Here is a 15,279-nt window from a genome sequence, read left to right as displayed (position 1 = left end):
TGTACAGCAGAACACAGGTTTGGTGATGAAACCCACCCACGCATATTTGTGTCAGTTTTTACTTAGATTTAAATAAGGCAACTGGAACTTTGAAACAATGACGACTCATTTTAAAAACACCAGTTGACTTATTTAATTCCCATTAAATGTCCAAGTCTGGTTCGTGGTTCGTTCCTCACTTTTGATCAGATTTCATGTTGCCCGCAGACTTTTTCATGACTGAAATGAAGTGAAATTTGTCAAAAATACGCCACGTGTCCTGTGAAGAACAAGTCAGTTTTGTGTTCGCGATTTGTCCTGCTAGATGTAATGTAATTTTAACATAAGCTTCTTGGAAGTTTCATTTCCTCAGACTGTTTTCTGATCTTCATCAGTTTTAGCTGGTCCTCGGTGCTTGGTTTCATAGCAACAGTCATTCTCACATCAGCGTCTTCGGGCACAATGGAAACATTCCTGGACCTTGTGGAACTTCACTGCCAAGTTTTGTTTACTGTACTACGCCGATCTGTTGCGGAAGAATGCCGCACGCTCGGCTGTAGAACCTTAAGTTCGTAGGATTTTTTTTTTCCATGATGCAAACAATTGTGGAGAAAATGATCTCCATGTGTTCACCAGCGAATTATTACCCAGAGACGCGCCTGTTTAGTAGAAACAAGTTTTATTCCGTAAAAAGTTATAAAATGAATATCATACAAAAATAAATTTCGCAGAGGAGCTTTGGTTCGGTAACACGTGACATGATTGGTTGTCTTATTTCCCACAGAGCTTCTAACTCAAATAAAACTGAAACCCTTTGTTTGAAAATAACACTGAGCATTCCTTCACTTCATTTTTTGTTAGTCAGTCAAAGAGGCTCAACGGTCACTGTTTACACACCTAAACACTTGCTATCAGAGAGCAGTGAGACGCTCCGGGGCTTCTGGGAAGTCTCCTAACAGCACATTCTCATCTGGAAAGGCTTACACATGAATCGGTTGTAAAGATGATCCAATTGATGAGGTATGCTCTGATAAAAGCCATAGTTTTTCCTTCACTCCGTGTCGAGTGCTTGGCCTAAATTCATCTTGATGCTGTGGATTTGTTCTGTGTGCGGGGGGGATTACAGTGTAAAGCTGGCTCGCTTGCTTGTTGTCGGGTGGGCACAGATACCTTGGTCCCTAATCCGTGTTAACATCAAGACCTGCGCTGAAGGTCTGTCTTTGTTGCACGTAAATGCCTCCCCTTATCTATTGTGGTCTGCCACGGCACAACCACACGGATTCCAAGAGTCTTCTCTCAACTCGCATGTATATTATCGGTATTTGTGGGAAGCTAGTCTGGACACGTTATTGCATGTTGAAAGCATGGAACATTTCAAAACATGCTTTGTGTATCCGCCACAATAACACAATGGCAGCTGTTACATTAGTCAGTCTTTTGTTAGTTGCCTTTGCTTAATTGTTTTTCCACTGTCTTTCCGTCGTGAGCGGAACGATAGTAAGTAGGTCGAATTCTATTTATTTAACCTCAGACTTGGGCCAAAGATGGACTCTACCAACATCGACCGACAAGTTCCTTGTTATTCCCCAATCTCATTGGGTAAAATAGAGTGGCAATGAAGGTGAGATCCTTTTAAGAATCTCTTCCACTGGCCTGTGGCCTCTGACCCAAGTCTCTCACAGATGACAGAGCTGCTTTGATTTCAGTAAAATCCGGTGATGACTAAAGTTTTTCCTCTCACTGGCTAAACGTCCCGCTCCGTTTCCCCAATTGATTTCAAGACCCATCTTCCATCACTCAGGAAAAGGAGCTTTTATTTTGGGCTACTGTTAAATACCAACAACTCCAGCTGTTCTATTTTTAGCGCCGCAAGTCACTTGATGACAACCGAGAGATTTTGTTTCGCTTTCCAAGTTTGACATCATTGCCTCATTGTGATTGGCGCAGTGCCTGTTTTTAACCGAGACGATATTATTTCAATCTGTTAAATGTTGACAATATGCACGTTTACGATCTGTCTCGCATCAGTGCAGTCATTCAGATCGAGTTATTTTCATTGAAGAGTGAGTTGTATTTCACCTAAAATGCTGTTGAGAGCGGAGTATATTCCGGTCAGTTGGAGACGAGAGAGATAAGAAGATAGCGCTGCAAAGTCTGGCGCTGCCGCTGTTGTCAAAGACGGGCCAGATGGAGGTTTCGGGTAACGAACGCCGATGGAATGGGATTCCAGCAGCTTCTGTGCTCAATGACTCAAGGGATGGATCATGAAAAGCACCTGAAGGTGCTGTGAGGCCACACGTCTGTTCGGTTCCAGGTTTGTCCTGGTACCAGCTATTTTGTTGGGTCTTATTGTGAAAAAATGAACCAAAGTCTCTCAGTAAACACACAATGAGATGTCAATGCTTTTGAGTCCAGTAGATTCATCTGGTGCCAGTAAAGAGCAACGTTTTAAAATCCCAAATATTTTAGCATGTTCACATGATGGAGTCCCGAAAGCAAACAGAGCAAAGTAGAAAACACAAGTTGAAAAAAAAACAGCCTTTTTTTTTTTAAATACTCCAAAACCAACAAAAACATGCTTTGGTCCCCTCCTCCTCCTACTCCTCCTCCTTTCTGGATCAACTTGATCGCTGATGATAGAAGACTGAGATAGCTGGAGTTGTCAGTGGCTACGTTCGCCTGGACGCTGGCATAAACAATGACTGAAAATTGACCCCATTCAGAGTGCGACAATACTTTGATTGAAGTGTTGACGTGAGCTCTCCTGGATGGTGGTGGAAACGATGGCGTGCACGTGGTGTCACCTGCAGATGTTCCAGTTTGGGTCACGCTTTAGACTGGGGAACACGTGTTAACCGTTGATAAACTCATGACTTGCTTGTTTATGGTTACTACTGGGCGACTATGGTGAGCTTCCGCTGACTATTCCACGGTAAAATCCAGTCTGTCAATACTTTAGAATGGCTTCATTACTGGCCAATATGCTGCAAATACACAAATGAATCAGTAGTTTATTTAGGGTTATAAATACTCTCTAGTCCAAAGTGTCGTCTTGACGCCTGAAGAGCGGCTCTATATGTCAGCTCTGTAAGCGACGCTGCATTACTTGGCATTACGTCTTTAAACGGACCTCAGAGCTACGCGATCATATCAGCCATTTTTGATGGTTGAATTTTAGGTGTAGTAGACACTGAATAATGGAGACGGATGGCCATCATTCTTTGACCTAGCTTGATGCCATTCTCCATTACTCCTCGTGGAACCTTGAGCTCATCATCTTGACTGGCTATATTGGTGTTTATCAGGACTAGTACTGACTTGACTACAAATTGACCTCATGACGCCAAGGGGCAACGTGCTCGATTGTAAATGTTTTTGTATTCATTACGCGACATGACCTTCACTGGAAATGTATTTCTGGGGACACTTCCAGCTTCAGTCCAGTCTGCTAGGTGGAGAATTGAGTAAATGTAAACTGTAAATGGAAAACAACAGACAGTTGGAATGCGGTTGTCCGAGCAAACATAGCCACTTTAGCTTGAAGATATCAAGCAATTGAAATCTTGTTTGAGAAAATGCGTCACTTGGCACCTTCCCGGACAAAGCTTTTAAATAAATAAAAACAAAAAAATTAAATGGACTGTAATAAATAACAATAAGTTAATTCCATCTTAATAAATATACCTCTTACACACACACATATATATATATTTATATGCTTATATATATTTATATATATATATATATGGGTCAGGTCATCTCAAATATCCAGACGAGACAGAAGAGTACCTTCCTTAAAGGTCTCTGATCACCTGGAAATCAAAGAGAAGATATCAATACAACAGTTGCACAGAATCTTGTCTTGCCTTAGAGCGGAAGAGGAAATGTAACAGTATTCAGTCTGTGTTTGAAAACCGGGCAATGGACAGCCAAACATTTGCCGTGCAGTGTTTTGGTTGGGAACACAGTGAGCGACTGACTGACTGACTGTCCTGAACAAGTGCGTTATCGTTGTCCGGGTCAGGTGTCCTGCTCAGACGCAGCCGCACTTCCTGGCAGAATGTTTCTTCAGTGTGTGATAGACGACATTGTCGTCCAAAAAAGACAAGTCATCGTCAAACGCGATGGGTCGACAGCAGGTGCGCGACGGCTTGTCCTTGACCAGTTTCTTGTTGTGAGTGAGGTTGTTGAGGATCTTGTCGTAGTTGGTCTCGGCCTCCACGCATGGTCCGCTGCAGTACCGGAAGATAAGCTCCTCTTTAGTCTGATAGCCAAGCCCCAAGTCTGTGACATTGAGGTGAACTTCCTTCAGCAGACACCCCCGACTCTGCACAGATATCCTTTCTCTGCCTCTGTCATCTCGGCTGCCTTTGCCTCCTCTGCCTCCCCCTTTCCCTCGATTTCGCCTCTTCTGGCCGTGTCCTCTGGCCTCTCCTCGCGAGTCTCTGGTGTTTGCTGCTCCTCTCTGCCGCTGCTCTCTTCGGCCTTTCGAACGCCCGCCGGTTTCGGATGATCTTTTAAGTCTGCCGATTGTTGCCTCGATAAAATCCATCACGTCGTCAAACTGCTCCGGATCGGGCCCAGCCATGTCGTCTGAAAGACCAAGCAAATGCTACAATGTGGATGTGCTCTGAGACATTCGATTTCAGTGGAAAAAATGTCATCCGTCAATACATCAATACATTCATTTTTCCAAATAACCAAACTTTATTTTCATTTCATTCTCTCCAGATGTGGACATAAAGACCTGGATCCGAATTTGAGCCAGGCATTTTACTGAGCATAACTAATTCCAAAGTTTCGGGCTAGTGAGATGTGGCAAGAGTTAAACATTCAATATCAAATGTGTTCCAACTGAGACCTGCCGGATCAATAGGAAGCCTTACTGCAGCGAGCATGTTTCTCCACCGGATCCTCCTGTCTTGTTTCCTGCTTTTGTCCTATGTTTTAAATCTAATAACATTTCGGATTGTTCTGGCCCCGGTTTTGAGCTGGTCGCGTTTCAGTTGCAGTTCATTTGACTTTGTCAACAGAGAGGAATTTGTCGTATGAGTAGGAAGTCTTTGATGGAGGTGGAATTATTGACCCGTGAGATTGTAGCTACAATCAATAAAAAATCATTTGTTGCAAAAAATGTGCGCACCTGTAAAATTACTGTTTTTCGAAAGGTTTGGCTGCCTTATACAGACAGAAACACAAATTTCACTTTCTTGTTAAAGAAGAAAAATCCTTGACAAGAAAACAATACTCTTGACCGTTTCAAGGTGTCAACATTGTCAGTGTCAAAGACCTGTCATTACAAAGTGTCTGTGCTCTCTATATACTCCATCCGCTCAATACTAGTATGCATGAGTACCAACTTTTCGAGGAAAATAAAAAGTCTGCATTAAAGAACGTCTTGATGTGAGTACTGAGGGCCAAAGACAAAGTGAAACTACACCACTTGGTCAACAGACTGGGCACATTGTTGAGAGCTATGAATGTGAAGCAGGATGCAGAGTTGTGGGGTCCTTCCAAATGGACATGGAACACAAGGAACACAAGGAAGACTGGCAGTGAGGATCATGGAGGTGGTGAAGCGGCTGGGCCACGGAGGATGATCAAGATAGGTTACAGTGGAGGAGGCTGACTCGCTGAAGGGAAACGCGGGAAGACAAAGAAGGAAAATTGTAATGCGATCCCCTTCACATGACAAGCTGGTGTCTGGTTAGTGTTGACAGAGATTCTGCAGGAAGGTTAGTAATTAGGTCTCCATTAATGCTGGGTAATGATGGGTCACCTTTCAAAGGTGTGAAACCCAACTCCTGGTTCGCAGCGTCACATCAAGTTTCTGCTGGAAGAGCTCTGTTGAAGCTGTCCCACTTTTCATTGCTACACGTGAAGCTCCTTTTTCTCCTATCCAGCGCAGCCCGTGTGGGGTAACAACGGTATAGTAGTTTATTTACAGAATCCGAGTCATTTTCAGTCCGAGGAATGCAGCGAGCTTTCCAGAGTCCTTCTGCTGTTCCTGATTTTGAGGTCAGGCTACGGGGTGAGCAGGAGGCTGCGGGTCGGCTGGTGTTGTCATTTCCATTTTGGGTTGTGTTTTGTCATACTGCGAGTGCACACACACACACCTGTGCCATCGACCTGACTCCACGTCAGAGGTGGGCGCTGCTGTCATCTGGTTTCAATATGAATCATTAAGCTAGCTGTAAGGGTTAGCTCACTAGCGGTAAAAGCCTGGACGGAACCTGAGCAATTACACCGCCGGAATAGATGCGACATGACCGTTTATTTTCGTGTTCTGATGGATGTCATTTTAGTCTCCAAAGAACCTCTGAAGATTTTCGGCTCTAAGCAATGCACCCTCTCAGCTGCGCGCGTGCGCAATTGCGCACAGCTGATACGATCTCAGAACACAAAAATATCTACGCTGCGCAACAAAAATGTATTATTCTCTATCTCTATCTATTGGAGCTGGCTGATGTTTAAGAGCTGATTTCTCTTAAAGTCAACCGTGGTTGGTCAAAATGTACCAATTGGCGAGCCAATTGGGGCGGTGGACTTACGCACAGGAGAGAGAGAGAGAAACAAGAGAGAGAATTGTTGCAGCGCTGGTTTCGGTCTACAATACACAGGGCATGAGGAAATTAACAGTGTCGTCAGTGAAAGAAACCCGTTCCCTCTTCATTTTAGCCTGATCCACACAGACTCACTGTTCCATGAGGAGGGGTCACAGAATACGGTGGCCTCAAGTGGACAAAATTCAGTCTCACAACGGACAAATTCACGAGCTTTATCAGTTTGACTATATATATATATATATATATATATATATATATATATATATATATATATATATATATGTTTCTATTGGACTATTTTATATGTATACAAGTAACATCCGACTTACGACCGGGATCGGTTCCGACCAACCGGTCGTAAGTCACAGCGAAGAGTTTGTGTGTTTGCTCAGGCACATGAAAAATTAGAGGGAACATTGGCTCTAAGTCCTTCATCTGCATTGCGTTCTCAGAGTCCAAATATGCAGCGGCACAGCTCACCAACCTTCTGTGCTCCATTACAGAGAAACATCCCTCCCTGTCTGAAGTCTGGAAACAATGAAGGAGAGCAGACACGTCCCTGCGAAATGAATGAATTTCTCCAGTTACAGTCATGCCGTGGTGTGTTTGCAGAGGTGTGTGATATCTGGCAGGTGGCGTTGTGGTTAACACGCCGTCTCCATTGCACTGATACCTGACGCTCATCTCGTACTAGCTACCTGTTCAACCAACAGAGCGCATGACACCTGATCTGGCGGCTGATTGGTGCCATGTATCGCATAGCAAGCCACGCAGGGCCAATCTGTTTAACTACACCTGCCCTTTGATTTAGACGCGCTCATATGGCAAATCACCGGAAGGACTTCTAGCGCCTATACGCTAACTGACAGACGGGTGCTGGTCACTGTAGGGACTGGTGACCTGTCCAGTGTGGCCCCTGCCTTCCTCACTGCCAATTCCAGACCATAGAGCGCACCGGAATTTTAGCCGCACCCACTAAATTTAAGAAAGAAAAACGATCTTGTTCATACATTCTGTCTATCATCCGCACGTACAGTGGTGCTGTCTGCATTGTAGAAAGGTCAGAGGTGCACCTGGCTTAAAAATGCATGAGGATCACATCTAAACTGGAAAAAAGCGAGGAGACTGACTCATGAAACAAACTCGACAATGTTCCGAACTTAAATCTTAAACTCCCATTTTGAGCCCTTTAAGGTAAATGAAATTTCATTGGTTTATTGTGCCGAGGCTCAGTATTTTGCTGCTCTTTAGCCTGTGAAAATCCATATATTAGCCACTATATATATATATATATATATTAATACTCCAATTAATATCTAATTAATTGGAGTCAATTAATCGCAGTTTAATGGTCTAAGAATATTTGCCTCAAGAAGCCACATTTTTCAATTTGAATGAATTTGCTATATTACTGAATCAATGGACCTGGACCTATACGTACATTTAAACAACACAATATTGTTTATTTTGCATCAGTTTGACAATAGCACAATAAATCACGATGGTGTCTATATTCTATGTTTTTATATCACCTTATTTAAACTAAAGCTCTTTTAATGACTTGAAAATATCTGTATAAGAATTTCAATGGTATAAGAATTTCAAGTCCATTCAGGGTAGTGGAAACCCTGGTCATTGTGTAGTGAAAAACCTCCCTGAACCAAAGCAAACAGATGCTTTTGTTTGCTTTGGTTCAGGGATTCCTCCATGTTTGTTGTTGTTGTTATCATCCTAGCTGCCATGTGTCTTGTGCATCAGTGTGATCAGTGGACCAGGAACTCCTGCACTGACAAAGGTTCCCTGTTGTCTGGAGAGCAAACTGTTCCATTAAATTCAATTAAATTCAATTATTATTATTATTCTATTGTAATGAATTAATCGTAATAACGTAATTAATTAATTGTAATTAACTCGTTAAAGTCCCATCACTAAGAACTTCATATTTATATTTATATTTATTCGTGTATTTTCCTGACAGATGACTTCATAAAGAATGTAGATGTCTGCTAACTTCATCACCAACGTTGAGTAAGTGCAAAGACCCTTGGTTTCACTGTCTTAGCTGTGAGGCTCCCCCGCGTGTCTGATGATGTCACAGACGGGAAATGATGCGACAGGTCAAACATTTTCCCCAAATGTTCCATTCCTTATCCAGTGGTTGGCCACTCGTGTGACGACAAAGTGGTGTGACATTGATCCAAACAGAACAAATTCCTGCCCACTGTCTCTGTTAAAATGAAGATAAACACAGCCCTCGCGCTCACGCCAGTTCGACATTCCGCCGTTGATCCCAGTCTCTAATAGGATTTCTCAAGCATGATCAGTGTGAGGTATTCATTCAGGGCACATGACTCGACTACAAGAGAGATAAAAAAACCAAAACAAATTAACATCATCCTGTCAGATGGATGGATATGGCTTAACCGATCGCTGTATCTAACATAAACCTAGGTCAAGTCTCATCTGGGATAACAGTGTCCTGTCAGTCAAACCTTATTTCATACCTTTGTCTCCTTACCTCGATAAACTTCTCTTATATAAAAACCTTCTGTTCTTTCTCCCCTTCGCGAGCCACCTCTAGTCACATTCCATTGTCCGTCTTCCGTCTCCAGCGTCTCAAGCATCTGGTGAGTCAGAACTGAAGGACTCACAGGATGAATTTACAGATCTGCATTTCAGCAGGAGGAAGACATGGGGCAAACCCAGGGTGAGATCTCATATCCCGTCTGACTCTGGAGTCCCTCATTCAGGAAGGGTGGAAACTACAAGATTGATCCAGCATCAGAGAAGTGAGTGAGTCAGACTGGTTCTGGTTGAATACCATGGTTACCGACTGGGGGAATTGTTTTGTGGTGACGATGGAGAAACTTTTAGGCTGGCGATTAATGAATAGACAGCTGCTGACTTTGTTCTGTTGGATCTTCCATGTGTGGTTTTAAACAGGGCTGCAGTGTAGGTGCTATCACGAGAGAGACAGGGTCAGACCAACATCCTGTCCACCTCAGACCGGCGTTTGTCTAGCACTCTTTAAATGGAGTAACATCTCGAACTTCTCTTTATTCAGTCTCTCATCATAAGAGACGTGACCTTTGTTCTTCTTGTCCATGTTGAAGAAACGGTCAGGTGCTCAGTTTGGAGAGTTCACCATCCCTTTATTGAAATCTAACAAAGCCGCTTCCTGTCTGCAGTCTAATCTCTAAACTCTACTGTGTTTTGGAAAACCAAAGTTTTCTGAGATCCAGATGTTATATAAGAGAGTTATGGACCTGAGTGGTGAAAGTTTTATAGATTGGAAATCAAACCGTATGATAAAATGATGTCGACAACCATGGCTCACCGCAAGACCTGCACTATTCTGGTGGCTAGTTCAGAAGTTGTTCATCGATTTGGACTCGTCGTCAGAATATTGCAAGTTATATCTTTTATAGCCACAATGTTGGTGTTTGACATGAACATCCTTTTCATGAGTTTCTTAACATCATTCATATTCCTAACATTTTTTTTTCAACCAATGTCTGCATTATGGCCAGCACTTTCTTCCATGGTGGTTTGAAAAAGGGATGGTTGGATGGCGTTTATTTAATGTTTGCAACATTGCTTCCTGCCAATGGCGTCACCCCCTGAACGGCCAATTATCCCCCATTCACCGGTCGCTCACACTGACTGCACCTCAGCAAAAGCGTTTGTCAAAACATGCTCCTTACATTGATCTTCCATAGATAGCTCTTGCAGGCTGTGGTCGGCGTGCTGGAACGTGGTCTCCTCGTCCTCCACAGACTGAGATTCTGAATCACTGTAGCTGCTGGGCTGAAAAGTCCTCTTGGCGGGCTGACTTTTTCGGTAGAGAGGCCTTGTAGCAACAGAGCTCAGGAGCAACAAACACATGGCCAGAACATCCCATAACTTCATCTTAGACTCAGTTCCTACGAAGAAACCTGTCGAGACAAACGTTTATTTAAAGTCACCAGGTTCAACGGCATCAACACATCTAGTCTGTCTGTTATAAGCACAGTTGCAGCATGTAATGTCTTGCTGAGTAATGTCATTGTTTTACTGACTTACAATTGAGTTTCATATTGATTACGTAACATTATATTATTTGTAATTTCTGAATTTTCATTATCATTTACCTGCTTTATTTATTTATTTATTTATTTATTTTTGCTGGCCTTTACGATCAAATAATATACGTTGGATATTTCACCACATAATTCATGATGTTGCACTAAATTGAATAAATAATAAACACATTTTTCTTTACATTTTAAATTTCTTTCAAAATTACACATATTAATATTCCATTATTTAGCCAGAACTTCATCTTTTCTCTCGCTTCAGGGTTTTAAAAGAAATATATTTTACCTACTTATTTTTTGTACACAGAATCAATGTTTTTTTTTTTTTTATATACATTTCTCATTTTTGACTGACAGTAAATGTGAGTTCAACGAAAGAACACAATCACTTATTGTTTTTTACTCCATGTGCGTTTTGGACGGCTGACTAACTCATAAACAATAAAACCAAACAGTTCAATACAAAAAGAACAGCTACACTATTAGCGTGTTATTCGGTGTTGACAAAACACCACAATACTGGATGGATGTGGGAATAAATTACTTGTTTATTAACCTCTTCTGGCCGCTCAACTCATTTTTTTTGGATTATGAGATGATACATTCATGCGGTTGTGAGCGCTTTGAGAAGAGCCTGGGCGTCTCAGACTAAAATATAGTGGATAAAATCACGCACCAACGCGTGTTGGCAGTGATAGCCTAAATAAATGTGTGAGTTGGCCAGATGGCAGCTTACGTGACTGTGTCTAATGGCATGTTGAGTCTGCAGTAAACCTTAACAGCTCTGGTGGATAAATACTGGGGTTAAATTTGCTGCAGTGGTCCGTCGAACCGGAGACCTCTCTGCCATCTTCCTACAAAATAAAAGTATCATCCTGGTCATGATGAATAAGAGAGATTAAATAGTATGAAATCAAATGTTAAAAGAAATATATTTGTTGTCTGTTTTGAAATTTTGAATTTGGATTCAAATAAAAATAGTTTTTTTTATTATTATTAGTCATTTATTTACTTCAATTTATTTATGTATTTTTTTTTACTTATTGTTGCTGGATTATGAATCCCCAAATCCTTGGTCTGACCTTAAGAACAATTGTAATGCAGAATAAAATTAAATAAAAATAAATTTGCGGATAAAAATGAAATTATCATGTAATAAAGTGAACATATATTTTCCCTCCATCTTTCTTTATACCAACAGTTGTTGTTTAGAGTTTAATTATTTCATTGCTGACCGACATACTGACCTTTGTGTTGCCCTTAAAGTTTTCTCTTTGAGTCTTGGACGGTTAAAATTAGCTCTCGGGGTCGTCTGCACTGCATTGAAGATGTCGCTTGTGCATTTCATTGTTGGCCAAACTAATATGGCAGCATTAAAGACTCTGGTAGCTGAAACTACTTCAGACATTCTGAGCTTATGGTTGATGGCTGGATGATCTTCAGCATGATGCAGCAGAGCTGCCAAGCGGAAACAACGTTGGTGATGTATGATTTAAGTGATATTACCGTGTAATTATTCTCCCTCTCCGACTGTTAATATTATGGCAATATTCTATAATATTCTGTCTGCTAACTAGATCACTGGATGATATTGAAATTCCACCGTGTCCTACAAAGCCACCTAGTTTTATTGAGGTATGTTTCCCATACATTTGGAGGCCATTGCATCTCTTGAAGAAGTGACTCAAGCATTTGAAGTTTCGTGATCTTTACATGCAGGTAGTTTAAGACACACTGAATTAGTTTGCAAGCTGTTAAAACTTTGAAGACATGAGTTTTATCTTCCACTCCCCGTGTTAATGCTCCATTTTTGTGTGTAAGTCTTTCATTACAAGTGAAACTTCCTTGACTTACTTTAAACAGGGCCCATGCAGACCTGGAACTCGCTGCCTCTGCTAAAATCCAAATTCATTTATTGTCTCGAGACAGCCCCAAATCCCCAAACTCCATGAAAACAAACTGAGTTCTGACTGCCAACTAGAAAAAAGAGATCGCGCAGGTGTGTTGTTCTTCTCAGAACCACCGAACCGTCTGTCTTCACTTGGAAGTCCAAAGGTTCTCGACAAGAAAGTGGGTTCAGTTCAAGCTGGTGATTTCATTGAATTATATATTCCCACGTTGGAAATCCGAGAAAGATCCACCATCTCCGACTGGGAAGAGTCAAATGACGGCACGAGTCAAGCAGAAAACAGCCTCATCTCCCCTTTAAAAATCCTCATAATTCCGCATTATCAAGAGCTGCAAAGCGACGCAAATGATGCGGGGCATTTTCCATGTTCTCCGGGACAGATCGTTCCTCGATTCTCGTCTACATGCCGGACAGTCGCGGACACAGTTCTGCGCACGACGCCGCGCCGAGCGCAGGGTTGGTGCGCGCAGCTTTATAGCAAAGTGCGCTCTGACGTTTGCGCCAATACGTGCCCGCCCCTCTTCCACAGACCCCCGCAAACGAGTGAGCTCCACACCAGCCGCAAACTCCGCTCTCCCTCTCCCTCGAGCCGCCCCACAGTTTTCAGATTTCTGCCGGATTATGTCACACCGCGTCCCGATGTCCTTGGGTTCGATTTCAGTATGTGGAATGCGATTTGGAGACGTTCATACCTGATCCCTCACGCCAGAGTCGCGTTTCACCCAATACACACACAGATATAAAATGTTCTCATAAACAATGACAGAAGTTGTTTGCGAAATAAAGCTGTTCTCACCTCCTCTGCACCAACAAACCTGGTCATATATCTATTGCAAAGACCGGCTTCCAAGCCACACGAGACCCTCTGTCTCCATTGATCCAGCCGTGGCCCTCAAACCGAGCATGATCAAAACATAAATAAATCAAACATCATTTTTTTATTGCATTAGTTTTCCCTGCTGATTGACTTAATTGCCCTTTTGACATTTTGCTTTCTTTTCCATGTTTTTTGTTTTCTTTTTAAAAGTGAAAAACCGCTTTTGTGCAGCACCACTAACCTTATTTTTTTTAAATTAAAACATAATGATATATTATTGATATTTTAATAAATATTTCTTTAATTACTTTGATATCTTATCTGTTTATTTTTTTTAAGTTCTTTTATAGTCACATTTTCTTTTTCACAATAAAAATAAAAATTATATATATATATATATATATATATATATATATATATATATATATATAATGTCAAATTATCTTGGGTCTACTAGTCTTCATATGGGTTTTCCCAATTAAAAAAAAACAAAACAAAACAATTTTTATAACAATAATATTGATAACTAAAACAATTATATGAAAAAAAAACAACAACTTAACGTCTCTACTTTTCCGAATTGTCTGACGGACATGATATAATGTGGCCCCACTGGCTTTTTGGAATACTAGTAAGAATGGAGGTATAGCGCAATAAATCATTTTCAAAAATAACAAGTTTGCAACTGACTGCACAAAATCTGCTGATCATAGAGGCTGACTATGACCTCAGATGCTGCCTTGACTCAGATGTTGTGACTTCAGCGCTTCCTTTGCTCTCACACTGGTGCTCTGGCTCTGTGTGTCAGAGGGATTTTCTTCCACCCGTATTTGATTTCAATTCGTTGAAACGCTGTCTTAACCTTTGCTGTCTATAATATGTGCTTGATCTGATGCTTAGTTTCATTTCCCACAGTAAATCAGACTCCTCCAACATAGCTACCCAATCTAGACCATCTCGATTCACCTCTATAAATTAAACTATACTTGCATGAATAACATGTAGCCCACTGATACTCGAGGGCACAACTAACATGCAGTCTTTTTCAAAGAAGCAAATCTATCTTGCGGGTGACAATAATGCAGTTGGTAAATACAACACCCCTCCCTCCCTCACTGGCCTGTAACCCACATGTCATAGTGCCACCTTTGGCGCTTGATCGAGCTGCACTCACCCTGCCAGAACCAGAACCTGAGAAAATCCCAACACCCTCCATGATGAACAAGCAACACACGTCTTTAATCTGCAAAACAAATGCATTCCATCAGCAAGTTCAGCGACTGAGCCCTGGCCAGCTGAAGGCGGCTGGGGCCAGTGGCTCGGCCCGGTCCAAGACAGAGTCTGCTTTTGATTATGACGCGAAAAGCTGCTTCAATCGCTTGCTGCAAACTCCAACACGCATCTCCCTTTCAGTGTCGTAAATGCTCGTACTTGTTTGATCGTGAGACGGGGCGTCTTGTCAATACATGTTTTCTTTCATCTCACTCTGCCCTTCCCGTTCCGCGCGGGGCCGAGCCAAGTTCTCATTCTATGGATTCCAGACTGTGCTGTTCCTTGCTCTCTGTACAATATCTGATGACAGTTATTGATTCCTAATGTATCACAGCACAAATGGGTTTCATCCTGCTCAAACCCCGCTTCTGTTCACCCTAATACCTCCTTTCAGAGCGAGCCATTGTTTTCTGCATTGAGGCCGTGTGAGTGACATAAGTGCATCCGTGCAGCCAGGACAAAGAGACTGAGGTGGGAACCGCCGCTCGGCTCTCTTGCTGCGCTTCATGCCTGCTGGAGGACACATGCTTTCCTCGCCAGACGCAAGCTGTGCCTGCCCATGGCTCAAGGCAGCGCTACCCAGCAAAGCACTGTGCACAGCTCATTATTATGAGTTTCACCTCATTACTATCATGCCATTCTTTCATCTGCTTTTTTTTT

The 15,279-nt window shown here is 42.1% G+C and overlaps 1 protein-coding gene across 1 annotated transcript; it reads right to left on the bottom strand.

Moving 5' to 3' along the window:
• Window positions 1-3,756: 3,756 nt before the first annotated feature.
• On the bottom strand, window positions 3,757-12,911 carry gdnfa (glial cell derived neurotrophic factor a). Its single transcript, XM_053849588.1, has 3 exons — window positions 12,476-12,911; window positions 10,250-10,480; window positions 3,757-4,572 (listed from the first exon to the last, which is right to left on the bottom strand). Exons 2-3 carry the CDS (start codon window positions 10,452-10,454, stop codon window positions 4,013-4,015), a joined length of 765 nt encoding a protein of 254 aa, XP_053705563.1. The 5' UTR covers window positions 10,455-10,480; window positions 12,476-12,911; the 3' UTR covers window positions 3,757-4,012.
• Between the last annotated feature and the right edge of the window lie 2,368 nt (window positions 12,912-15,279).

The sequence above is a fragment of the Synchiropus splendidus genome, chromosome 1 (assembly GCF_027744825.2).
Source record: "Synchiropus splendidus isolate RoL2022-P1 chromosome 1, RoL_Sspl_1.0, whole genome shotgun sequence".
Taxonomy (NCBI): domain Eukaryota; kingdom Metazoa; phylum Chordata; class Actinopteri; order Syngnathiformes; family Callionymidae; genus Synchiropus; species Synchiropus splendidus.
The sequence above is the reverse complement of the archived record's forward strand: the minus strand, read 5'-3'. Positions and strand labels throughout refer to the sequence as shown.